Here is a 25,821-nt window from a genome sequence, read left to right on the forward strand (position 1 = left end):
CTAAGCTACCCACTCTTGGGGAGGAATTAGATGGAAGACTGGGGTATGTTCCCAGATGTAAGGGACAGAAGGTCTGGCTAGACTTGTCCCACGCTAAGCCGCTATCCACTAACCAGGCCCCGCTCCTTCTACTGTCTCCCTTGCCTCACTCCTCTGTCCCTCTATCCTCACAGTGAGCAGAAACACTCCAAAAAGCACCTTCTGCTCCACTGCCTGGACCCCGCTGCTCTTTCAGCCTGACCTCTTCATAGCTGAGCTGGGGTGAAGACCAAGGGGAGGGGCAAAGGCAAAGGGCTCCTTGAGGAGAGGGTCTTGCTCCATCTCCCAACTGTGCCCTCTAATGCTCCTGAGGACAGAGGTGTGGGCTCTGTTGGCGCTGTGAACCTGCTACTGCTTCTCTTGGAGACATCAGGTGAGCCCCAGAGGCGAGGAAACCTTGGACAACGACAGAAGCTGTGGCCTAGGAAACGCTGCCCAGGAAACATGTGGTATGAGCCGCCTATCCAGATCGCATCCGGGTTTTATCTTTTCTGTTATAGACAGAGGAAGGAGAATCAAAGGATCTCCTTGAGTTAAGTATAATATCTCACTCAGGGATGTACAGGGACTGAGGGAAGGAATTATGAGCGTGAGAGGAAAGGTAATGTCTGTGGGGCAAAGAGGAGAGGAAGGGTGGGAGATCAAGCTCCAGGGTTCATCCTCTATACTCCTTCCCTTTCCACTGGAAGTCAGTGGAAGAGTGGTCACAGGTGGTTTGCAAAATAAACCTTAGGCTCCCATATGCAAGCACACATGCAAACCCATACATGTAGGTAAAGTACTGTATGTACATACATACACATTGGATACTCAGTAGGGGGCTGTGTTCATTGTGTGGACTTCATGTGAAGGCAGGATGATGGGCAGGGCAACAAGGCTAAAAGAAGCTGGATAGGGCCACCTTACTGATGGAGGCAGGGTCTCCTAACCAAACAAAAGGTTGATAATATTGCTAGTCTTGCTAGCCTAGAATTATAGATGGGCAGCCAGACTACCTGGCATCCAAACCCTGGTCCTCATGCTTGCCTGTGAGCCTACAGTGTACTGTCCCTGAACCAGTGAGCCTACAGCATACAGTACCTGAACCAGTTAGCTTACAGCATACAGTACCTGAACCAGTTAGCCTACAGTATACAGTACTTGATCCAGTGAGCCTATAGTATACAGCACCTGATCCAGTGAGCCTACAGAGTACAGTACCTGATCCAGTTAGCCTACAGTATACAGTACCTGAACCAGTTAGCCTACAGTATACAATACCTGAACCAGTGAGCCTACAGTACACAGAACCTGGACCAGTGAGCCTACAGTATACAGTACCTGAACCAGTGAGCCTACAGTATACAGTACCTGAACCAGTGAGCCTACAGTATACAGTACCTGAACCAGTGAGCCTACAGTATACAGTACCTGATCCAGTGAGCCTACAATATACACAACCATCAGTTTCTATAAACCTTGGATTGAGAAGTTAGTCATCTCATCTACAGAGTTTTCTGCCACTCCCACTTTCTGGCTTCTTGTTATATTTCTGCTTCTGATTTTCTTGTGGTCACTTTAACAAGATCAATACGGCCAGGATAAAAGAGCATTCGCAGATGAGGGAGAAAGGATCCATTTTGGAAGCTGAGAATTGTGGTGTCTAGCAAGACAGATACAGTTCTGTCACCCTGTAAGTCTAACCTGTTGTCTGGAGAGTTGAGCTGCCAGAATGAATACTTCAATCGCTGGATAACCCCAATGTCTTAAATATATATATTAAGTGTACCAAAACACAGTAGAACCCATGAAGTTGTACAATTATAATCTGTCTCTTCAAAACAACTGGCCAACTCTAACAGTGTTCAGACTTATTGTTTTGTTGAAACTGAGGCAGAGCTTGAAAAGAAATTTAGAAGAAGAGAACTTTAAGGCGGAAAGGAATTCAGAAACCACCTGGCCCAACCACTCTTCAGATTCAGTAGGAAAAGAAGCTGGCGTCTGCAGGTCAGCCTGCCCTTGGCTGAATCCAAGAAGAAAATCACCCAACACAGGACTTAGACTGAAAAAAAAGGGAAGAATGTAAAAGATCAAATGGATTCAGGTAAATCAGGTCAGGCTAGCAGAGCCCACACAGTGTACTAGTCATCTACTGCTGTACAACAAATTACTTCCAGACTTAAATCACTGAACCAGGAAACCTCAGTTCCCTTCTGTGGGTCAGTGAGCAGGAGAGGCTGGGCTGGGTGGTAGTGACTCGGGGTGTCTCAAGGACCACCACTGTGTTGGCCCCGTTCGACTTTCATTTCTGAGCCTGTGCATGAACCTGTGAGGAAACCCCAGCTTGCTTGCCACTCTTTTTCCCACCGCCCACAGGGAGCCGTCTGCAAACGGCTTTAGTGAAAATGGCTTCTCAAAGGTGAGTGGCTGAGGACAGGGAAAGTCTGTTCACAAGCTACTTGTGTGTCAGTCATCTCATGACCTCTTGCAGTCTCTAGAAATGAGTCAACAAGGTGTGTCTCTCAAGAGGCAAAGATTGGGCTGTTGTAGTTATGTCTCTGTTCCTGTGAAGAGACGCCATGCCCAAGGCAACTTATAGAAGAGTTTATTGGGGGCTTGCAGTTTCAGAGAGTCCACGGCTATCCTGGAGAAGATGGTGGGGAGCATGGCAGCAGGCAGGAAGGCTAAAGCAGTACCTGAGAGAAGGCAGAGAAAACTAACTGGGCACGACATGGGTTTCTGAAATTTCAAACCCCATTCCTAGTGACACACCTCCTCCAAAAAGGCAACACGTCCCAATCCTTCCCAACCAGTCCACCAACTGGGGACTAAGAACTCAACTATATGAACCAACAGAGGCCATTCTCATTATAAGTAACACAGGGGGCATAATAAAGACTGCGTTCCTCATTTAGAAGTGAACGTTCCTCATTTAGAAGTGAATGGAAACAGCGTGATAGCTTCAAAGCCAAGGCTGGCCGTGCCTAGCGCTCAGGGATGAAAACAGAAAAATATAGGGGGAAATTCCTTGAGTCTTTTATTAGCCCTATCCAGAGAAAGCGCCTCATAGTCATGCTCTTGGGTGTGGTATTAGCGGAGGTTTTATTAAAGATATATTCAGCATGAACAGAGAATAGTCTAAAAACATCTTTCATAACACATGCAAGACGGCCTTATTGTTCTTTCCCTAAGCTCTGGCACACAAAGATGGGTGGTTAAGAACATGGTATATACACTGGCCAGGGCTAAGTCCTTTTTTCTTTTTGTAAAATACTAACACAATATATCACATGATAGATAAAAGTAAAACTTAGTTATAGGAAGGTGTTCTGGCACAGGTGGAATGAAGAATAAATAGCAAAGCAAGCATCTCATATTTCACTGAAGAAATCACTATTGAAAATAACAGTTTTCATTAATAACTACACAAAAAATGCAACTACATAATGGTAAACTAAATTAGGACCGTGTTAAAAGCTTTCCAGGGATGGAGAGATAGTTCAGCGGTTAAGAGCACCGGCTGCTCTTCCCAAGGACCTGGGTTCAATTCCCAGCACCCACATGGTGGCTCACAGCTGTCTGTCACTCCAGTCTTAGGGAATCTGATACCCTCTTTTGGCCTCTGTGAGCACCAGGCACACACATGGGGCACAGACATACATGCAGATAAACCCCATATATATTATATGTATATAAAGTTTTTCAAACATATGAAGTGCTAAGAACTTTGAAAATAATTCCCAAGTGTAAAATTACACAAATCATGATCAAGATTCAAGTGACTACAATTTATTCTACTTGACATTGGAGAATACTTAAGCATAAGAAAGAGATGCCAAATATGTAGAAACATAAAGGAATGGGAAAGAAGCCATGTATCGAGATATTAGAGCCCAAGCCCCACAAGTGGATAAACTAGTGTTATAGAATCATAAAACAGCTGAAAGGCACGTTGCAAATGATTGGATACAATTCTGATCTTAAGGCGTGAGTTTGCTTTCTAATAGACACAACAGATGACGCTCATGCCTGCTAATAATACAGCAAACAGGAAAGTTAATTGCTGACCGTTGGAAACCAGAGCTGTGATTACTATGTAGCCTCATCACACCCTCTGCCCTATAGTAGTAGATCATGAGTGTGTGTGCGCGTGTGCGTATGTGCGTGCATGTGAGTATGTGCATGCATGTACATACCAGGCAAGTATCCTACCACTAAACTACAGTCCCCAGTCCTGCAAACTTTCAAAACCAAAACTTAAATATAATACCTAATAGGTGAGACAGAATTATCGAGTTACATCTAAAAGAAAACCAAAAGATTTCCATGAATTTATTCCTCGTGTATTCTAGGAATAAACTAAACTTGAGAATGATTTCAAGGCAACACACTTGTAGGAAACCATCTGTAGGAAAATTAATTCTTGCTCACAACATTAAACACTGACTGCAGAAAAACAGCCAGTAGTCAACATGGAATCTAAGAAAAAAATTGGTTAACTATATATATTTATAAGAACTTTGGCTTCTGAGGGAAGAGAGCCTAAGTCCAAACAGAAGTGTTGCATTTTCTTAGATTGATCGTGTGGACAAGGGCTTTTACACCATTTTTCTAAGTAGGATTAGTTTGTAAGAGTATTTCATCCCAGTGCATCAAAGCGTCTTGTTTAGCCATACCACTTGCTCTCTTCTCAGGCTCTGCAAACCGTACCAACCTCCTCGTGTGGCTTCCCTACACATAATCAAGAAGGTGACTGGTTGGGAAAATAAGTTTTAAATAATGAGGAAATAAGCAATTCCCCTTGTAAATAGTGACTCTGGTTTCTTTTGGAAGTCTAAAATATAATAAATCAAATCTTTTGTGGGAGCTCTGACAAGCCTTGAATTCCAGAAGCCAAGAAGATATGGCCTAGAACCAAGATTGAGATGAGGTCAGCCAAGTCAATGTGTCTAAGACCTGCTTCAGTGGATTCTTAGGTGGCGTGACATCTTTGTCTCATGTCTTAACTACGGCACACACTTACATTTTCTTTATTATTCCTCCTCAGTTGTAGACACTACATTGTTCACTTTCAGTATCACCTTATTTACTCTTAACAATTAAATGTTATTATTTATCTCACGTCCACAAATGAAAACACCAAGAAACAACTGAGCTAATATTAACAGATTTATCCAGAACTGCCTGACTCCAGACATGTGGTTCTTTCCAACAGAAGTTTCTGTCATTCATGGTGGAAAAGCCCTGTCAAAGGTTCTTCCTTCTATTAGACCAGAATAGCATCCACCCTTTGAGCCCAGTTATCAGACTATCAGTTATTGGAGTGCATGTCTTCATTTGTAGCTGTTTATTTCTCCTTTTGAGCAGGTATGAACAGCTTGAGAGAAGACACAAACGCCCTAGATATCTTCTTAATCTTCTCACAGTGCCTAACAAATGGGAAGTACCCAGGTGCATTACAGATGGGTGTTTTCTTGGTTTGGTTTGGTTTTTCCAGAGAGGGGTGGTTTGGGATAATGCTCTTGTTCACTGTAAAGATTTGCACTCATATTGGTTTAATAGAATGTTGACTGGCCAGTAGCCAGGCAGGAAGTATAGGAGAAACAACCAGACTAGGAGATTTCTGGGAAGAGGAAAGGCAGAGAGAGAGTCATTCACCAGACAGATGTGGAGAAAGCAAGATGAGAATGACTTACTGAGCAAAAGTACCAAGCCACGTGGCTAAACATAGACAAGAATTATGGGTGCATTTAAGTTGTAAGAGCTAGTTAGTAATAAGCCTGAGCAATAGTCCAAACAGTTTATAATTAATATACCTCTGTATGCTTATTTAGGTTGGGACTGAATGGCAGCAGGACTGGGTGGGACAGAAACTTCTGTCTACACAGGGGCTAATATAACCTATAGATTACACCTATGTTGCCAAAGACGACCTTGAACTCCTGATCCTCCTGCTTCCTCATTGCAAATCCTGGGATTACAGGTGTGTGCCTTGCTTCAATCTAGTTTTGGGGTGGGAGGGGGAAGTTGTTTGTTTGTCTGGTTTTTGGTTTTTTCCAGACAGGGTTTCTCAGTAGGGTAGTTCTGGCTCTCCTGGAACTCACTCTGTAGACCAGGATGGCCTCAAACTCAGAGATCCCCCGGCCTCTCTCTGCTTTCCAATAGGGATTAAAGTCATGTGCCACCACTGCCTGGCTTCCATCTAGTTTTTAAATGAATAAAATGAGAGCTATACACCACAGAAACCCAACTGTTACAATCATGAAGAAGGATTCCTCAGGATGAGCAGAAGCAAATTTTTTTTAATGGAAAGTATTTTCTGTAATGTATAGCACAGCACAAATCCCTACGATAAATCAAGAAGCAGGGCAGAGCTTTGACCAGGGTCAGTCTCCTTCAGTGGATACCCACAGACCAGCTAAGAAAATGAAGAGCCAGGGAAAAGAGAAGGCTGTCCAGAGTGTGAGCTTGGTATAATAGGTGTGCTATAGATTCATAGTAACTAGTTTTATGACTTATTGTAGTGAAACTAAAACCTGACTAAAATTTTCTAGTTTAGGTTCAAGAACCAAGACCAGATTGGGCCTTCCTTTCAAATTTGTGCTCATCATCACCATCATCATCATTGCTGTTAGTGGCGGTGGTAGTGGTAGTGGCGGTGGTGGTAGTGCATATATGCGTGTGTGTGTGCGCACATCCATGCTCACTTCCCTGCACCCCAGCAACTGTGTGTAGGTCAGAGGACAGATTTCAGGAGTCAGGGCTGGCTCTCCTTTACTGCAGGTTCCAGGGACTGAACTTGGGTCGACAGGCTTCTATGGCAAGCTCTTTACCAGATAAGTCATCTTGCCATCCCCAGATTGGATCATCCAGTAGAAGACATAGTTATCTGTTATTGTTGCTGTTGCTATTGTTATTGTTGTTGAGGGCACCAAAAAATGGACAATGCCTGGCTCTGCCACACACACGCCAGAGAAATCAATCAAGTAATAGGACACTGGTTCTCAACCTGTGGGTTGTGACCCCTTTGAGGTTGTATATCAGATATTTATAATTCATAACAGTAGCAAAATTACAGTTATGAAGTAGCAATGAAATAATTTTTATAATTGGGAGTCACCACATCATGAGGGACTGTATTCAAGGGTTGCAGCATTAGGAAGGGCGAGAACCACTGCTTTAGGAGATGGCTTTATATGGGACATGCTCGTTTTCCAGTGTTATAGATTGATTTGATGGTCTGAATAGGGAAGAGACAGGAATGCAGATAAAAAGTCACACAATTCCTAATGTGGCATCCTTCCTACAGCAGGCTCTCGAGAACCTACTCACTTGGACCCAGGGACATTTGGCAATATATGAAGACACGTCAGAACTAGTAGTAGGTAACTCCTTCCATCTGGCAGGCCAGGAATATCCCTTAACACTCCACAGTTAACAAGGCAGTTACCCTACAACAAAGAGTCATTGGATCCCCAAGGCCAGCAGTGCTAAGGTTGGGACATCTGTCACAAATCTAAGCTGTCACCAAGGTAATGTTTGCTGAGAATTAAACTAAAAGCAGCAGCTGCTGTTATTAAGCTACTTTAATAGGTGAAACCAAGCACAATGCTAACTCTGTACAAATACATTTAATTCTTATTAAAATCTTATGGTGTGTTATTTGTTCCCATTTTGCAAAGATAAAGAGGTAGTAACTTGTCCACAGTTGGACTGGTATTTTAAGATTGTGAACTCTTGGGGCTGGAGAGATGGCTCAGAGGTTAAGAGCATTGCCTGCTCTTCCAAAGGTCCTGAGTTCAATTCCCAGCAACCACATGGTGGCTCACAACCATCTTTAATGGGGTCTGGTACCCTCTCTGGCCTGCAGGCATACACACAGACAGAATATTGTATACATAATAAATAAATAAATATAAAAAAAAAGATTGTGAACTCTTAATGACTTTCAAAGATTGTTAGGAGACATTTCCAGTCTATGACCGACTGTTGGGATAACACCTGATCTAATAATTCATTTAAACAAAACCTTAGATGGTGGCAAAGACTTAAATAGTCCCAGGGAATTAACAACTGAAGTGGAAAAGGAATTGACAGTCACTGGAGAGAAATTACAGGAGGCACATGTAGATAGAGTGAATCCAAATCTTAATTGTATTCTAGTCATATTGCCTTCCAGAATTTCCACTACAGGAATTTTAATGCAGAGAGAAGCCACGTAGCCCCGCCAGAAACAGACATATTGGAACCTTGCCAGTAGGCCACAAACCTTGTGGTAAATATAACATAATAGAAATGGGTTAACCAAAGATATAAGAGCTAGTTAATAAGAAGCTAGAGCTAACAGGCCAAGCAGTGATTTATTTAATTAATTCAGTTTCTGAGTGGTTATTTTGGGAGTCTGGGCAGCTGGGAACAAACAAACGACTTTCCCCAACAAATTGGTACTCCAGTGTGTGCCAGTTAAATTCACATACAACCTGAGAAGGCTTGAAAAGTAATTCTATAAATAAAAACGGAGTTTAATGCAGCTTATTGCTTTGCTTGCTGATGGCTCCTTTAAGAGAGGTCTTCCTGATTCAGCAGTAGTAACAACAACAACAACAACAACACAAAACCGAAAAAAGCACAGTTTCAAAATGGCAGCAAAAACTGTTCTGGCTCTTTCAGGAGGCCAAACACTTGAATGGCGCTTGTGGGCTCGGGTGCTTGTCTTCCCACTCTGGGTCAGGAGCAAAGTAGCTGAGACCATGCCCATGGCTCAGCGCTCCCTGCCTGGGTCGGCAGTGAAATCAGGTCTACTAGGAGTGCACAAGCAGGAGAGCATGGTGGATTGCACTGCATGGCAGATTCAGCTATTACTCAGATAAAATGGGTTTATGTGCTGCATGCTCCTTCTCAGAATTAAAGTGGTGAGCATGGCTCCTACCTGGTGGTCCCAGAGCTGGCAGTAATGGTACCTCCACCTTTTGAAAAGTGAAGAGAGGCAGAGCCAGCACCAGGGTCACTGCGACCAAGCTGCTTACCATTTTAAAAGCTCTCTAGGACAGAAAAGGATTAGATACACAATAGGACAGATTCAGATGTAAAAGACCTCTAAAGGAGCCACAATGCGTTTTAAAAATGTATGCAGGCTTGGGAAAGAAGAAAAAGAGTAAAGAGACAATAAATGTAATATAAAAGAGTAAAGACAGTCATAGATTAAAGGAGTAAAGATAATAAAATAAATTTTAAACTTGCAGAAAAGTAATAGAGTAAGAAAAATAAGCCACATAAAGATGAAATATACACAGAGAGTCTGTATTATGTATATTATTGTATTTTATTTAAATTTTTTGACTGCTAAAGAGCTATGTAATGAGAGACATTTCATTGTGTGGACTGCTAAGATAAACCAACATAAAGGTATCTTGACTTCAGAATTTGAGTCTAAGGATTTGTTGCTTTGGAAAAGAGGTTCTGCTTTTGTTTCCACAGAGGATGAGAACCTGTGGATTATTTCCAGACTAATGTGGTTTGATGCACCAAGACCCCCCCAGAAAATTTGCCATAAACACTCCCCAAAATACTTCTCCCAACAAAAAACAGGAAGTACTTTGGAGAGAACTACACCCAAGTGGGCTGGTATCTTAAAGGCTATTGGCTGAAGGAGCTCCCACGGCACACAGTCCCACAGCAAGTAACAAAATTCTTAATAGTCTCCCCCATATTGTCATTTCCCAAACCAATAGTTTCTGTGTACAGTAGAAACAGTCGAAGAGCATCTTAATTGTAACGTCTCTGGGGACAGAGAATTGAACACCTGTGACGGAACATGGTAAGAGCGGTGAGCTGAGCTCCAAGGGTGTCCCAGGAGTGGGTATAAGATTTACACTCATTGTTTCCAATTCCCTGGTGCTTCCTTATTTTAGAAAGTCAGGGAGGCAGTAAAATGCAGGCTTAGCATGCTTCTTGATTGCTGAATTGAAATTAAAATCTTTGTAGAGGAAAAGCAGAATCAATAAAGCGTATGATGATAAAGAGGCAATGCACAATCAATGTTGCATTCTTTGTGATCTTCAGTTGATCCCTTCATGGCCCAATAGGAGCCTGGAGAAAGGCCATCAGGTAAGATGATTTGTTCAAGGCATGATGCCTTATTCATGAAAACAATAGCTACAGACAAAAACCACTGGAGTGTTCTCCGAAACAACAAGAAGAATCCAGCTCAGATTTACAAAGGACTCATGGGCTCCTGATTCTCTCTTTGAAAATATATATTTCCTTATGTAACCCAACGTCATTGTCACACCTACCAAGATTAAGGCCACTCACCCAGTATCCAGCTCTATCAAATTTTCTTCCTTACAGAAAAAGGACTCATTAGAGTTGGTTTATTAAATCAGGATCCAAACAGGGACAACACACTTACCTCCCTCTTTAAAGTTTCTTATAACCTAGTGCAGTCTCCTCCCCGCCAAGGGTAACTTACTCCAGAAACTAGGTTAGCAGCTTCAGAAAATGTCCCACATTCTGACTCTGCCTATTTACTTCCTTGTGTTGTAATTTAACTGGTTCTTTTATCCTCTGTATTTTTGGCAAATAGAAGTAGCTCCAGAGTTCAGGTCTTTGTCTGACAAGAATGCTACACAGGAGGTACCGTGTGCTTCATATTCGAGACATCAAGAGGCATGTGTCTGCCTTGTCCCACTTTTACCCACACCACACTCGATTAGAGGGCTCAAAGGTACCACCAGCCAGAGATCTGCACCCACCCTTCAACTGAGGCTTCTGGCTATCGGCGACCACTATCCCAATCAGTTTTCACGATGGGATGTAAGTAGTGACTTTCTAATTTTTTAAATTTTCTGCTAGTCCAAACACATTCATTGGGTGTACTCTGTCCCTCACTGGCTGAACCTAATTGGTTTCTATGAACTATAATTTTTACAGGAAAAGCAGGATAACTCTTTTCCCCCCTCCAATTTTCAGACTACGAAGCTGATGGCCTCGTTACCTCCCATAGAGTTTGCTTCTGACACAATTTAATAGACAGTGGTATCAAAATACATTTTTATAAAACATTTTAACAGACGAGACTCTGTAAGCAGCCTAACTATATTACAAAGGGAGTTAATTAGAACTTCGCATTTGCCCAGTGGTATCAGATGCCAAGCAACCTGGGATAATCACGGGACCCAATGGTGTCTGCACAAGCCTTTACTCCAGACAAATCAGAGACATGCCCAGAGCCCAAGGATCGTGGCAGGACAAGGAGAAACTACTGGATCTCCAGACACAACTCAGGCAAACGCCAGGTAACAATCTGACATTTTATTTTTTGTAGTGCTTGGGGTAGAAACCAGGGCCTTGTGTATGCTAGGCCAACAGTCTGCAATGGAGCTATTCAAAGCTCCCCGACCTTTTTAAAAAGCTACATTCACAGATAAAATTGTCTGCGAACATCATAAATTATTTGAAATACCCACAAAGGTGGCTGTGATTATTAAAATAAGCGGTTTTCTTCCTTCTTCAGAAAAAAAAAATAAGATGAAAAGCAGGAAGTCATACATTATCAGATGATAAAAAAATATCACAGCAACTAGAACAAAGTCAGCACGGATGCTCAAAGCTCACAAACAGAGGATGTAAAAGAAAAGCCTGCGGGACACAGTAGGCTAACAGGAAGATGGCAGGCGCGGCTTCTGGAAGAGACAACTGAAGGCAAGTGGATCTGAAAGAATAAACCTGGTAAAATGTAGTGGGGCAGTCAGAAAACAAGCACACAGATACATGGTTTTTGTCAAATGTTTCCTTCTAAAAACTCTTTAAACTGTAGTTATTTAAATAAAGTAGGCCGGGTTGTGTGGTACATACAGGCTGGAAAAGCTAACTCTTGTGAAGATCACCTTTCTGGGGCTGGCCTGGGACTCTGTCTTAGACACACACACACACACACACACACACACACACACACTCGTACACGACCATTTTCATGACACTAGGGGAGTCAGGCTGAAGGCAACTGCACTAAAAAACAAATTTCTGTGTCCCCACCCTCTCCTCTTCTTATGTAAGGAGACCTACCTCAAAGACAATCCACAGACATGAGAACCTACGTCCTGGTAAGAACAGATTATTGGAATTCAGACTGAGTACAAGGAAACTCTTGGGCAGGTGGCATGGAAGGCAGCTGAGTCATTTTAAGGTACGAATGGCCAGGAATCTGAGTGGAGATACTGAGCAACCCTGCTACCAGCTCTCAAGCTAACACCATCCAAGTCTTCCCAGCTCTGATCTGCTCTAGGTTTGCTCTAGGTGACCCTGTCGCACTCCGCTCCTGACCTTTCCACGCAGACCCCAGGTACTAACCCGAGGCCACACGAAATAAATGTTCTACACACAGAGAGATCATTGTCTTAGAGTTTATTTGTAACCCTGAGACCAGACTACAATAAATGTTCTACACACAGATCGATCGTTCGTTGTCTTAGAGTTTATTTGTAAACCTGATTAGTAAAATAAAAATGGATTTAACTCAGATAGTGGGTTAATTTCCTCTTTCCCCTTTCTTATTTTTTGACTAATCCTCAAATCCTGCAACTCTTTTATCTTTCACCATGGTCAAATACAACCCTATTCTTTCCCAGAACCCTTAGCGATCTACTACCCCGCCCCCCAGGCAAAAACTCCCCCACACAGTAGGCTCCTCCGTGACAGTAGGGGGCGCTGCAGGGTCCTGCAGTTGCCCTGCTTAAATCTGCTCCCTTGCAGTCAGGTTGAGGCGATCAGTAAGAAGCTGAGCAAGAAGTAGAGTGCTCCACCTACCGGAGAAGCTGGTCCAGCCCCTTCCCTGGCTTGGCCCGTGAGCCTGGAAACCGGAAGTGTTGCACCTGAGGACAGAGGCATGGGCCTTGAGGTCCCGGTGGTCCTGCTGCTATTTATGCTAGGTGAGCCCCCAGGGGCAGGGCCAAGAGGGGAGGAATGCAGAAACATTTGACTCAAGAAGACATCGTATGATAACGTATGGATGCTATTCGTGAGTGGCATCATCCTTGTTTAAACGTCTGTGATAGGATAAAGCAATAAACAAAACTAAGGTCCTTGTTTTCATGAGCCTTATAATCAGTGAGCGCATTAAAAATGTAAATTATAAAGCATATTCATGATTAATAAATGTTATGAAAGGAAAGGGGTATCTAAAGTTCAGGGAGAAAACGGGCCTATAATCCCAACATTCAGGACGGCTGAAGTAAGAGGATCACATGTTTGAAGCCAGACAGATTTGGGAGTTCTAGGCCAACCCAGCCTGCACAAAACAAACAAAATAACAACATCAAAAGAGGTGTGCTGTAATTTTTAACAGGTTAGTCTAAAATGGCCTCTCTAAAAAGGAATAATTTGAGTAGATCCTGGAAAGAGACTGGGTGAAAGTGGAGCGCCTGGCTGGCATGTTCCAGCCCCCGCAGCACAAGGGGTCGCCCCCGCATTGCTCCAGGGATTCACCTGCTGGGGCCATGAGGGAAAGGAAAAAACAAACAGAAAAGCTGGGGTTGTGTGGGCTGAGCTCTCTGATGAAGCGCAGCATTACCCCAGAAGCTCAGCACGTTTGTTATACACTGCTGAACGAGAAGGTGGGTGGGGTCGTTAAGTACGGATAAACAAAAAGGCAAGGTGTACCTCATGAAGCCGGATTGAGGAGGCACGTTTAGCTAATCTCCTGGGAGCGGCATTTGTTGGCGCATGTATATGCGTTAGTGGGAGAAAGCTACAGTGGACATTTTCTGCCCCGACTATCACCATCCACACAGGAACCAGAGGAAGGCTCTGCTTTCCCGCGGAGCCACACCCCTAGGGTGAGGTAGGGGCTTTGCCGTTTTCCCACAGATCTGAGGCTAGGGTCCATGTCAACAGTATACACTCAGGACTTCCTCTATTCCCTCAGAGAGGATGGCTTCGTGGAAATGAGCAAGTTAGAGGAGACCCAGGCCCTGGAAAACCGCATTTCAGGTAGAGGAATCTGGAGGTAGTACTGGCATAATAAACAACTTGTCAGGTTATTTCTCTGGCCTACAATTAATTAAAAAGAAGGCTATGCTGTCAGTAGCAAAGAGGTAAGAAGTAGCAAAAAAAAAAAAAAAAAGACACAAAATATTGTAAAATGACAATTCAGTTAAAGAAAACAGCATAAAAATAAACAGTCTATAAATCTCAGAAGCTGCCCAGGGCATCACTGTATTGCAACTGAACATGTTTGATGTTCCTGATAATGAATCATGAAGCAAATGGTAAACTTCGGTTGCTATAGTCAGGTAGGTAGGTATATATAATTTTTAGGAATCCCCGTAACTGTAAATTTTAGCCCTACAGCCGACCTAGAAAGCTCTTGTTCAGTGAGTTCAAATATAAGATGTTACTATGTACTAATGATATGGTGTGTTTTCTGTAGGGTCTTGCCCATATTGTTTTACCAAAAAGAAAACTTTGCAATCAGGTGAGTAGTCTTCACCCTAGCTTAGAGCTGCTGGGTTTTAAACCAGAATTTTTTTTGGGGGGGGGGTGAGCTGGAGATTTGGCTCAGTGGTTAAGAACATTGGCTGCTCTCCCAGAGGTCCTGAGTTCAATCCCCAGCATCCATATGACGGCTCACAAGTGTCTGTAACTGTATCCCATGGAACCCTGTGCTCTCTTCTGATGTGCACATGTACATGCAGGTTAAAAACACCTGTATACTTAAAGCACATGAATAAAGAACTCAGGAAAAAAAAACTGGAATTGGGAAGTGTAAGTTGTTTTAAGGAGGCCTTAAATCCTAGAAAAGGATGAGATGGGAGTTTGGGGACAACGATAAAATGGAGGCCAGAGGTTGGGCAGAACTCGCAGTGTGCACAGTGCCTTCTCCTCTTTGTCTAGTGTGTGGACGACCTGTATACTCTGGACGCATTGTGGGTGGCCAACCTGCTGCTTTGGGGCGCTGGCCTTGGCAGGTCAACCTGCAGTATGACCAGACTCACATCTGTGGAGGTTCCCTCGTCAGCGAGCGCTGGGTACTGACAGCAGCACACTGCATAAAAAAGTAAGTTGTAGCTGGGAGCGGACACGTGGGTGTTTGGATGACATCAGGGGAACCAATAGGCTAGCACTAGTGTTAAGATCAGCAGGGCATCAGGAAAGCCTACATCATCCTGGAGTGAACGCAACCAGGAGACAGGGTGTAGACGATGCCTTCCATTGCATTCACTCACTTCTGAAACCACCCCGGGGTTTGTCTTGAGCTTTTGGGTCTCGCGAACACAATCTGAGCTTTCAGAGCCGTGGTGTAAAAACAAGTTGCTGTGTGGTCAGCACCAGATGAAACTGGTTCCTCACGAAGACTCCAACTCAATGTCAGTGAGCTGGCAACAGATTCTCCCCGATTTAAGCCCTGACTGGGGCCACTCAAGAGACCCTGAGACGTAGGCACACCTGGTCCCTGACTCGGAGACTCTGAGACCCAAATATGTTTTCATTTACACCACAGAACATGGTAGCAACTCATTGTGCAACAACAGACACTAATATGCACAGCAGTCAAAAGGCTTTTTCACGAACAACCATGAAAACTCAGAAAAATGGGAGAGTGAGTTCAAAATACTGAGGGAGAGTTTCTTCTTAGCTCAGGATTGTATGTTCTACCCGCATACAAACTGTGAATAGATAGCGTATAAACCAGACATTTACAAATATCCCAAGTCACAAAACCATTACCACTCATGCCTATGAGCAGGGAGGAACGGGAAGCCATGGATCTAGACAAAATGGTAGGTTATAGCACAAGAGAATTCCCAAGAAAACCAAGATGGCAGAAGGTAAGGTAGTGTAGAACAAAAAGGCAGAAGGCCAAAGAAGGGGGTGGTGATGGTGGTAACGGACTGCCTGACACTACTTAGGTTATATATTTTGTACATCTTATGAGACCACCTGACACTACACACACACACACACACACTCTCACACACACACACAACCATGTGGAACAGGTTAAGTGGGGGAATCAGGGAGAATATGTAGGGCAAATTCTGGCCACCAGCATGTAAGAGGAGACCACAGGAAGAGAAGCAAGGACAGGGTACAGGACATAAGAAAAAGACACAAACTAATCTTAGCTCAAGATTAACTGAACCCTGGAAGTATCACAGTTTCTTCTTCAGAGACTTTGGGCTATAGATAGGCAGCTTGTTCTGATGTGCTATAGGCCAAGGCGTCACTTTTATTCTCTTCTCTTTTTCCTCTTAGGAAACAGTTTATTTTTTTATACAGTGTACGGCTTGGATCCATTGAAGTAAACCACTCAAGTAAAGGCAAGGAATACTATGTGTCCAAAATCATCACCTACCCCAAAGACAATGGTGTAAACAGAGATATTGCCCTGCTGAGACTGTCATCTAAGGTCACCTTCACGGCTCTCATTCTACCCATTTGCTTGCCCAGTGTCTCAAAGCAGCAGCTTCCTCTGCCAGCTTCTTGCTGGGTGACTGGATGGGGACTGACTCAGGAAGGTACAGGAGAGATGGATAGAGAGAGGGATTCATTATTTAACAATTAATTAAAACAGGTTCTTGTGTAGCTCAGGCAAGCCTTAAACTCGCTCAGTAGCCAAAGCTAGCCTTGAACTCATGTTCCCTTATCCTAGTCTCCTGGAATTATAAGTGTATGTCACCACCCCTGGTTCTGGCTAATATTTTTCAACTAGATTAAATCAATCTACAAGTCTTCAAATAAAATATCCTTTTGACATTTACCTGTTTGTTTACTACTATATCATGCCTAGAGTCTGTTTATAACTGAGCAAATATTAACAATTTAAACATATAGTTACCTCTCCTTCAGAGACTATTAAACATGACTTAATGTTTGGAAAGTATAGTTTTTTTGTTTTGATGTGTGTATGTTAATTTGTTTATAAAAATGTGTGTTAACACTTTTTCCAGAATGAAGTAGAGATAATTCAGAAATTTAAGAAAAATGAGGAGAACAATTTTAGAATAATTTAGATTACCTACATTTTTACTTAATCAGAAGTTATGTGAATATTCTTTATTAGGAATATTCACAAACTGAAACAATTCAAATTCATTTATTTGGATTTAAGCATTTCAGAGCTCTCCATAGGAAGTATGGCTGGAAGGTGGGCTGGTTCTGACGGGCACCCTGCTCATTTTCCAGGCTGTTACAAACTTTCCTTGCTGTCGTCCTCTACAGGTCTTTACCCCTCTACCCTTCACGAAGTTGAAGTACCCCTCATTAGCAATGAGGAGTGTAAACAACTGTACAACCCAATCGGCATTTTCATCCCAGAACTGGAGTCCATCATCAAGGAGGACGAATTTTGTGCTGGCGATATTCAGACAAATAAGGACAGTTGCAAGGTGAGTGTTTGTTCTTGGAGTACTCCCTCCCTCCCTCCCTCCCTCCCTCCCTCCCTCCCTCCCTCCCTCCCTCCCTCCCTCCCTCCCTCCTTCTTTTCTTCCTTCCTCCCTCCCTCCTTTTCTCCCTCCCTTCTTTTCTCCCTCCCTCCTTTTCTCCCTCCCTCCCTTCTTCCTTCCTTCCTACTTTCTTTCCGGGACATCTTAATGTGGGTATAAGTCATTTTATCTATAATTAACAATAAATTACAACCCAGGAAATGACGGTTGACAGTAACTCTTGAGTTACGCTGGACGAATCAACTGACCTATATTAATATTTTAATTTACTTTGTTTTTGAGACTATAATTACATTATTTCCCCTTTTCTCTTCCTCCCTCTAAACCCTCCAATGTACCCCTCCCTGATCCCTTTCAAATTCATATCCTCCATTTCCATTTCATTGTTGTTACATGCATATACATACATACACATACATAAGCTGCTCAGTCTACATAATGTTACTTGCATGTATGTTTTTAGGGCTGACCATTTGGTGTTGGATAACCAATTAGTATGCTCTTACCTGGACGACCATATCCCTGACTCAGCATCCTTAGTTGCCTAGTTCTTTGTGTAGAGCTGAGGCCTCATGGGCTTTTCCCTGTCTACTTTGGCATGTCTGTTGCTGTCTTTGTTCAGCTCCCATTTGGGCAGTCATGTTGGTGAGACTCTGTGTAGCTCCTGACATTACTAAGAGATATAGTCTCATAGCAAACTCCCCAAACCTTTGGCTTTTAAACAATCTTTCTGCCCTTTCTTCCATGATGTTCACTGGGCCTTAGATGTGGGAGTTCTGATGGAGGAAGGTCATTGGTTAAAAATAAAGAAACTGCTTGGCCCTCATAGGTTAAAACATAGGTGGGTGGAATAAACAGAACAGAATGCTGGGAGGAAGAGGAAGTGAGCTCAGACTCGACAGCTCTGCTCTCTGGAGCAGACGCCATGCTCCCCTCTCCCGGGCAGATGCAGGGCAGCTCCTCTGAGAGACAGATGCCATGCTCTCCTCTCCAGAGGCAGACACGATGCAGCCAGCCGCCAGGTCAGACATGCTGAATCTTTCCCGGTAAGACTGATGCTACACAGATTATTAGAGATGGGTTGGTTGGGATATGAGAATTAGCCAGTAAGGGCTAGAGCTAATGGGCCAAGCAGTGTAAGAATACAGTTTGTGTGTTGTTATTTTGGGGCATAAGCTAGCTGGGTGGCGGGAAGCCATGCGGGAGCTACTCCCACTACAGAGTTCTATTATAGATCTATGCCTTGGTACTAGGCTCCACAACTCCAGTTTTTATTTTGTTATTTTATGTGAGTTGGTGTTTTGCCATGGGTGTCAACTGCCATGTAGGTGCTGGGAATCAAACCTGGGTCCTCTGGAAGAGAAGCCAGTGCTTTTAATTACCGAGCGTCTCTCAAGCCCCAACAACTCTGTATTTTGATTGGTTGTGTTTTCTGTAATGTTGGCCTATATCAATTTAATTCCTTCAAACATAAGACTACCAGTCTAGACCACTGATCTAGACCAGCGGTTCTCAAACTTCCTAATACTGTGACCCTTTACCACAGTTCCTCATGCTGTGGTGGCCTCAACCACAAAATTATTTTTGTTGCCACTTCACAATTGTAATTTTACTACTGTTATGAATCGTGGTATAAACATCTATGCAGGATATCTGATATGTGACCCCTGTGAAATGGTCCTTCAGCACCGTCCCCAAAGGGATTGTGACCCATAGTTGAGAACTACTGATTTAGACCAATGTAGCCACTTGTTATTACATTTTTTAAGACCTGTGATTTTTCATAAATATATTGAGATAAACACACAATTTTAATTTTTAATTTTCTTACTATTTCATCATGTACTTTTCAAATGTCATTCTCCTGATCAACTGTCAGCCATCAAGGTTTGTGGATATTTCTCAATAGTAGAGACTTACCCAGCATCCTTGTGGCCTTGGATTTGACTTCAGCCCCATTAAAAACAACCAATCAACTCAGTCACTGCTCAGATCTTCATTCCATGCAAATTTATGCTGTATTTCTCTGGCTGAATCCAGGCTTCTGGGTTGGATTTCAATCTCTCTCTCTCTCCCTCTCTCCTGTCTAGCCTTTCACCGTTCACTTTCTTTTTGTTTTTAATTTTATTGTTTTTATTGAGCTCTATATTTTTCTCTGCTCCACTCCCTGCCTCTCCCCTCCTCTTCAACCCTCCCCCAAGGTCCCCATGCTCCCAATTTACTCAGGAGATTTTGTATTTTTCGACTTCCCCTGTAGATTAGATCCATGTATGTCTCTCTTAGGGTCCTCATTGTTGTCTATGTTCCCTGGGATTGTGATTTGTAGGCTGGTTTTCTTTGCTTTATGTTTAAAAACCACTAATGAATGAGTACATGTGATAATTGTCTTTCTGGGTCTGGGTTACCTCATTCAGAATGATGTTTTCTAGCTCCATCCATTTGCCTGCAAATTTCAAGATGTCATAATTTTTTTTCTGCTATGTAGTACTCCACTGTGTAAATGTACCACATTTTCCTTATCCATTCTTCAGTTGAGGGGTATTTAGGTTGTTTCCAGGTTCTGGCTATGACAAACAATGCTGCTATGAACATAGTTGAGTACATGTCCTTGTGGCACAATTGAGCATCTTTTGGATATATACCTAAAAGTGGTATTGCTGGGTCTTGAGGAAGGTTGTTTCCTAATTTTCTGAGAAATCGCCACACTGACATTCAAAGGGGCTATACCAGCTTGCATTCCCACCAGCAATGCAGGAGTGTTCCCTTTACTCCACATCCTCTCCAGTATAAGTTGTCATCAGTGTTTTTGATCTTGACCATTCTTACAGGTGTAAGATGGAATCTCAGAGTTGTTTTGATTTGCATTTCTCTGATGACTAAGGATGTTGAGCATTTCCCTAAGTGTCTTCCAAACATTTTAGATTCTTATGTTGAGAGTTCTCTGTTTAGGTCTGTACTACATATTTTTATTGGATTATTTGTTCTTTTGATGACCAATTTCTTGAGTTCTTTGTATATTTTGGAGATCAGACCTCTGTCTGATGTGAGGCTGGTAAAGATTTTTTCCCATTCTGTAGGCTGTCGTTTTGTCTTGTTGACTGTGTCCTTTGCTTTACAGAAGCTTTTCAGTTCCAGGAGGCCCCATTTATTAATTGTTTCTCTCAGTGTATGTGCTACTGGGGTTATATTTAGGAAGTGGTCTCCTGTACCAATGAGTTCAAGTGTACTTTTCACTTTCTCTTCTATGAGGTTTGGTATGGCTGGGTTTATATTGAAGTCTTTGATTCATTTAGACTTGAGTTTTGTTCATGGTGATAGATATGGATCTATTTTCATTCTTCTACATGTTGATATCCAGTTATGCCGGCACCATTTGTTAAATATGCTTTCTTTTTTTCCATTTGATATTTTTTGCTTCTTTGTCAAAAATCAGGTGTTCGAAGGTGTGTGGATTAATATCTGGGCCTCCTATTCAGTTCCATTGGTCGTCCTGTCTGTTCTTATGCCAATATCAGGCTGTTTTCAGTACTGTAGCTCTGTAGTAGAGTCTGAAGTTAGGGATTGTGATGTCTCCAAAAGTTCTTTTATTGTACAGGACTGTTTTGGCTATCATGGGTGTTTTGCTTTTCCGTAAGTTGAGTACCATTCTTTCGAGGTCTGTGATGAATTTTGCTGGGCATTGCATTGAATCTGTAGATTGCTTTTTTACCGTTCACCTTCTAACTGCCTATGGTAGCTCTGAGCTCTGTCTCGGGATATCAAGTCAGGAAGACTGTGGGTTTCTATTTAAGTTCTAGCTACCAGATAAGCTAGGGATGGGCCTGTTTAAGAGAAATCCACTTAAAAACAAAGTATTATTCTTTTTCTTCTGAAGATTAATGCCACTTGCTGTCTGCTTTTGACCCCTCTCCACTGCCTTCATGGAGTTGGCTTTTATATTTCATCTGCAGCGGAGTTGCTCTGAGATCAGCAGCAAAGAATAGAACACACTTTAAATGCACACCGAACATTCTCAAGAACAGATTTATCTAAGGCTGCAAGCTGAGCCTCAGTACAGTTAGGGGGATTGAAATCATACAGAGCAGGGTCTCTAATAACAACAGAATAAAATAGAGTAACAGAATAAAAGTACCACAAAAATAGAGAAAATTCGGATCTGTGGTAGTTAACATATTTCTAAATAACCAATGAGCCAAAAGAAGAAATCACCACAGAAATTAGGAAACATGTTGATAGAAATGAAGTCAAGACACAGCTTACAGACCTTAAGCGGTTGTTCGAGAAACTCATAGTTGTAAATGTCAGTTCTATAATCAAGAATATCTCAAGTGAAGAACCTGATCTCTACATTAAGACACTGGGAAAGGAGGCAGGACACAGTGTAGCGGCACAGACCTGCCCAGTCCATCCAAAATCATGGTTTCAATTTGAACGCTGAAGAGAAAAGGGGAAAGGAAAGGCAGCCATTAAGGAGAGGGAGAGGGGAAAGAGGGAGAGGGAGAGGGGGAAGGGAGAGAGGGAGAAGGGGAGGGGAGAGAGGGAGAGGGGGAGGGGAAAGGGGAGAGGGAAGGGGGAGAGGGGGAAGGGGAAGAGGAAGAAGGGGAAGTGGGAGAGGGAGAAGGGGAAGGGGAAGAGGGGAAGAGGGGAAGAGGGCACAGTTGTGGGAGTCGGGGAGCAAACTAGACCTGGGAAAGAACAAAGAAATAATGATTTTATTTACTGAAGCAGAGAACAGAAAAACAATAAAAAGTGAAAAAAGGGAGAAAAAAAGCCAAAGTTTATTTTAAAATAAAATTGGAAAAAAATAGCTAGATTGAGAAATTAATAAGCTGATACTAAAACTCATATGAAATTCAAGGGGCCATAAACAGTCTTAAAAAAGAAGAACAAAGTTGAAAGACTCAATCTTTCTGATTCCAAGGCTTTCTACATACAAAGCGACAGTAATCAAAACTGTGTGGATGAGCCTAAGATGAGACACACACAAAGTGAGCTGAGAATGAACATGAACTCTTAAAGCTGTTACATGACAAAGAAACAAAACAAGAGACAACCTACTGATGGCTATCATCATACCAACGGAGAAATGAACCCAACACTAAAAAGAAAATAAGAACCTATGGAAACAACAAGGGTCGTGTTTTACACTCGTTAAGTCTTGCTTTGTAGTGAAAACCTTAATAAGAAACATCATATTAATTTTCCCTTGCTTTTTCATGGCATATCAAATGACTATTTAGAAACAACTAATGCATTTTTCTAAGGTCCCTGTGAATTTCAAATTCCATTGATTCCAGAACTCCTCTGAGTTCTCCCTGAAGCAGCAAGAAGTCCAGTTCCCTTGCTGCTGCACAGCTCAGGGTCCAGGTCCGGTCTTGAACGCTCCATCCCTCCTGACTGATAAGGCCCCTCAGCATCATCCCAGGCCTTCTCACTGCTGAACTCTGGCCTTTCTCTCCCTCAGGGTGACTCCGGAGGACCTCTGTCTTGCCACATTGATGGTGTCTGGATCCTGATGGGTGTGGTAAGCTGGGGTTTGGAATGTGGCAAAAATCTTCCTGGAGTCTATGTTAACGTGACCTACTACCAAAAATGGATCAAAGCCATTATCTCGAGAGCACGGGGTTCCGGTGGTGACTGTACTTATGTGATTTCTTGTTCCCTGCTGTACTACTTCCTCTGGCTCTCCTGGGATCCCCCTGAACCTTGACCCTAACATGATACCAAGAGGATGTGGAGCTGATCCTGCTGGGTAACTAATGGGATGGGACTGTGGAGAATAAAGCCTTGTGCAGAGAATTCTTAAGAGAGTCCCTGAGATTCCATGGTTTTGCTTTCAAGGTTCTTGATTTTCTTATGTTTTAGTGGTTAGAATGCAAACAGCTAATAAATAAGGCTACCACTTCTGTGTATGATATTTTTTTATTTTTATCCCAGAATAATGTATCTTATGAGGGAGGAAGGATGCTTTCTATGGATAAATATTTGTGAATCTGAGTTAAATAACTACTAGAAAAGCAAGCTAAAAAAAAAATCAAAATGGTGTAAGGAAGGGTCTTCCGGGAACTCTATAAGGGGTCTGTTTTGCTGCATGATAGATTTCTTACCAAAAATTCTTCTATCCCTCAATCTTTAACAAGGAGTGCATATAAGCAGCTTTTCTCTTTTAAAATTCCTGTGTGGAGTCAGGCGGTGGTGGCGCATGCCTTTAATCCCAGCACTCGGGAGGCAGAGGCAGTTGGATCTCTCTGAGTTCGAGGCCAGCCTGGTCTACAAGAGCTAGTTCCAGGACAGGCTCCAAAGCTACAGAGAAACCCTGTCTCGAAAAACAAAACAAAAAAAGAGTAACGGGATTCCACCTGACACGTATTTTTTTACCCTCCTTTCCTGCTCCTTGTAGGCGCTGCCCCTTGGAGCCCGTTGACCACAGTGATCTGAGAAAGCCACAGCTTGCTTCTTACACTGAATTAAAATCCAGCATTTAGACACCCAGAGCACGTTCTCGATCCTTCAGCCCATTTCCACCTCATGACCTTATCCTGTCCGCCCTTCATACCTAAAATACCTCCTTTTGTTCATCTCAATACACTTATTTCTGTCTGCTGCTTAGAAAAGGAAGCAAAGAATACCAACAAAATACATTAAAAGAACTATAGGGAATGGTTTTGAAATTAGGATTTGGGGTGTGGCTTGGCGGTGGAACACAGACCATGACAAGCAAAGCCCTGGTCCCTATCCCCAGCACCAGGAGAGAAAAATTCACAGGCAATGGGTGACTTGCATGGCACATGAGTTATAGCTCATTAATGCCACTTTCTAAAAACCAACGGGGAAGTATATCTCCTGCGTAAACCAAATATCGACTTGTCCGTGATGTATTTGGGGCCCTCTAAAGATCTGAACAATACTTGCGTTTGCATTTCAAAACAAGACTCAAAGTAGTTATATACATTCTCTGTTTCAGTCGCTAAAACACAAGATGGAACGTATAAGCCAACGTGTGGGGCTATGGAACTTGTTAATACGTTACTGAAGAGGGGAAAAAAATCAATAGACATTTGTATTCACAAAACTAAAATGTCATGCAGTCACAGGCAAGTGGTGTAGTCAGCAGCATCACACTGGCAGAGAGGGAGGACATAAACAAGGGCATCTTTATCCTCTGCTTTGGGAGGGCGCAGCACAGTGCTTCTGATTTAAAATCAATTTTAATCTGCAGAATACGTTACTTCTTGGAGTATCTCATTTTCATAGGCGCTACCTTTCCTTTTCTGATGTCTTGAGAAATTTTAATTAAGGTAGGACTTTAATAAATAAAAATTGCTGAAAATCTAGTAAACATTTTTCCCCTTAAAAGCAGGAGGGGGACGTGTATGGTTAGTGACATCCAAATTTTTTTTCTTTGTAGCAAGTAGGAGACTGCTTCGAGTATTGACCTGGTTTCCCCTTGGGTTCATTAAGCCATAGAATTGTCCTCCCACAGTGGGGACATTACAGAAAGAGTTCCAGTAGGGCCGGAAGCCTGCCCGTAGCTACTGTTTCAGAGGTGGTACTCACTTCTCCAGATGCTGTTCCCTTGACACTTTCCCAAACACCCCGTCAAATCTGACAAAGTACACTTTATTTACATAATAGAAAGCAGCCATTTGCAACTTTTTAAAACATACCCTTTCTTCAGGAAGGGGAGGGAAAGAGTTGTTGGGGTAACCGGAGCCCAATTTCATTTTCTGTTCCCAATAAACAAGAGGAAATCCTCAACCAGATGAACAAACAGACTGAAATCGGTCATTCAAATCCTAATTGCTTTTCTAGATAATTATCTCTAAACAACCCAAATTCTCTCCAGTGTCTTCTAGGATCGAAGACTTCACTTCCAGCTCCGTATGGCTGAAGGAAAGCGATTGAGATCTAGTCCCGTTGCATTGTGTGTGCCACTTATGACACATGCAGTATTGGGCTGTAATTAACTCAGAATACCCAAGAGTGGAAGAGAGGGGCAGGGAGCCAGCCTGGGGATCCGGGATACTTCAGACATTATTCTGTGTTTAGTGGAAATTAGTGAAAGGGATAAATCTGAGCAGAGCTGGGGGTTGGCAACAAGACCACATCTGATGAGCTTTGGATGAGAGCTGGAAGTGGGAGGAGTGGGCGTGACGTTGGGACCGGAGGGTGGGAAAGAGAGAAGAGAAATTAAGAATGGCAGGGCTCACAGGTCACTGGTCTCACGGTGAGTGTACCATTAAAAACAAAAGGAGGAAGGAGGAAGAGAAATGGATTTACTGTGCGATCAAATTAGGCAACTGGATGAATGATGCCTCCTGCGAGGATTCCCGTGTAAGTGTGTTTTCATACATCGTGA

At 42.8% G+C, this 25,821-nt stretch overlaps 2 protein-coding genes across 5 annotated transcripts in view; one reads left to right on the plus strand and one right to left on the minus strand.

Annotated features, from left to right (window-relative positions):
* Sh3d19 (SH3 domain containing 19) overlaps positions 1–25,821 on the minus strand; it is a 146,905-nt gene that overhangs the window by 106,387 nt on the left and 14,697 nt on the right. The window lies entirely within an intron of this gene.
* Prss48 (serine protease 48) lies at positions 11,199–23,172 on the plus strand. The gene is made up of 8 exons (XM_057756989.1): positions 11,199–11,315; positions 13,407–13,648; positions 13,943–14,007; positions 14,447–14,491; positions 14,911–15,073; positions 16,273–16,535; positions 17,239–17,405; positions 22,927–23,172. Exons 1-8 carry the CDS (start codon positions 11,199–11,201, stop codon positions 23,170–23,172), a joined length of 1,308 nt encoding a protein of 435 aa, XP_057612972.1.

Source organism: Chionomys nivalis, chromosome 24 (assembly GCF_950005125.1).
Source record: "Chionomys nivalis chromosome 24, mChiNiv1.1, whole genome shotgun sequence".
NCBI classification, from domain to species: domain Eukaryota; kingdom Metazoa; phylum Chordata; class Mammalia; order Rodentia; family Cricetidae; genus Chionomys; species Chionomys nivalis.

Coding starts and splice junctions, on each gene's coding strand:
- Prss48 (XM_057756989.1), top strand. CDS start 11,199: ATGGTGTCTGCACAAGCCTTTACTCCAGACAAATCAGAGACATGCCCA. Junction 15,074..16,272: donor GCAGCACACTGCATAAAAAA/GTAAGTTGTAGC, acceptor TTTTCCTCTTAG/GAAACAGTTTATTTTTTTAT. Junction 17,406..22,926: donor CAAATAAGGACAGTTGCAAG/GTGAGTGTTTGT, acceptor TCTCTCCCTCAG/GGTGACTCCGGAGGACCTCT.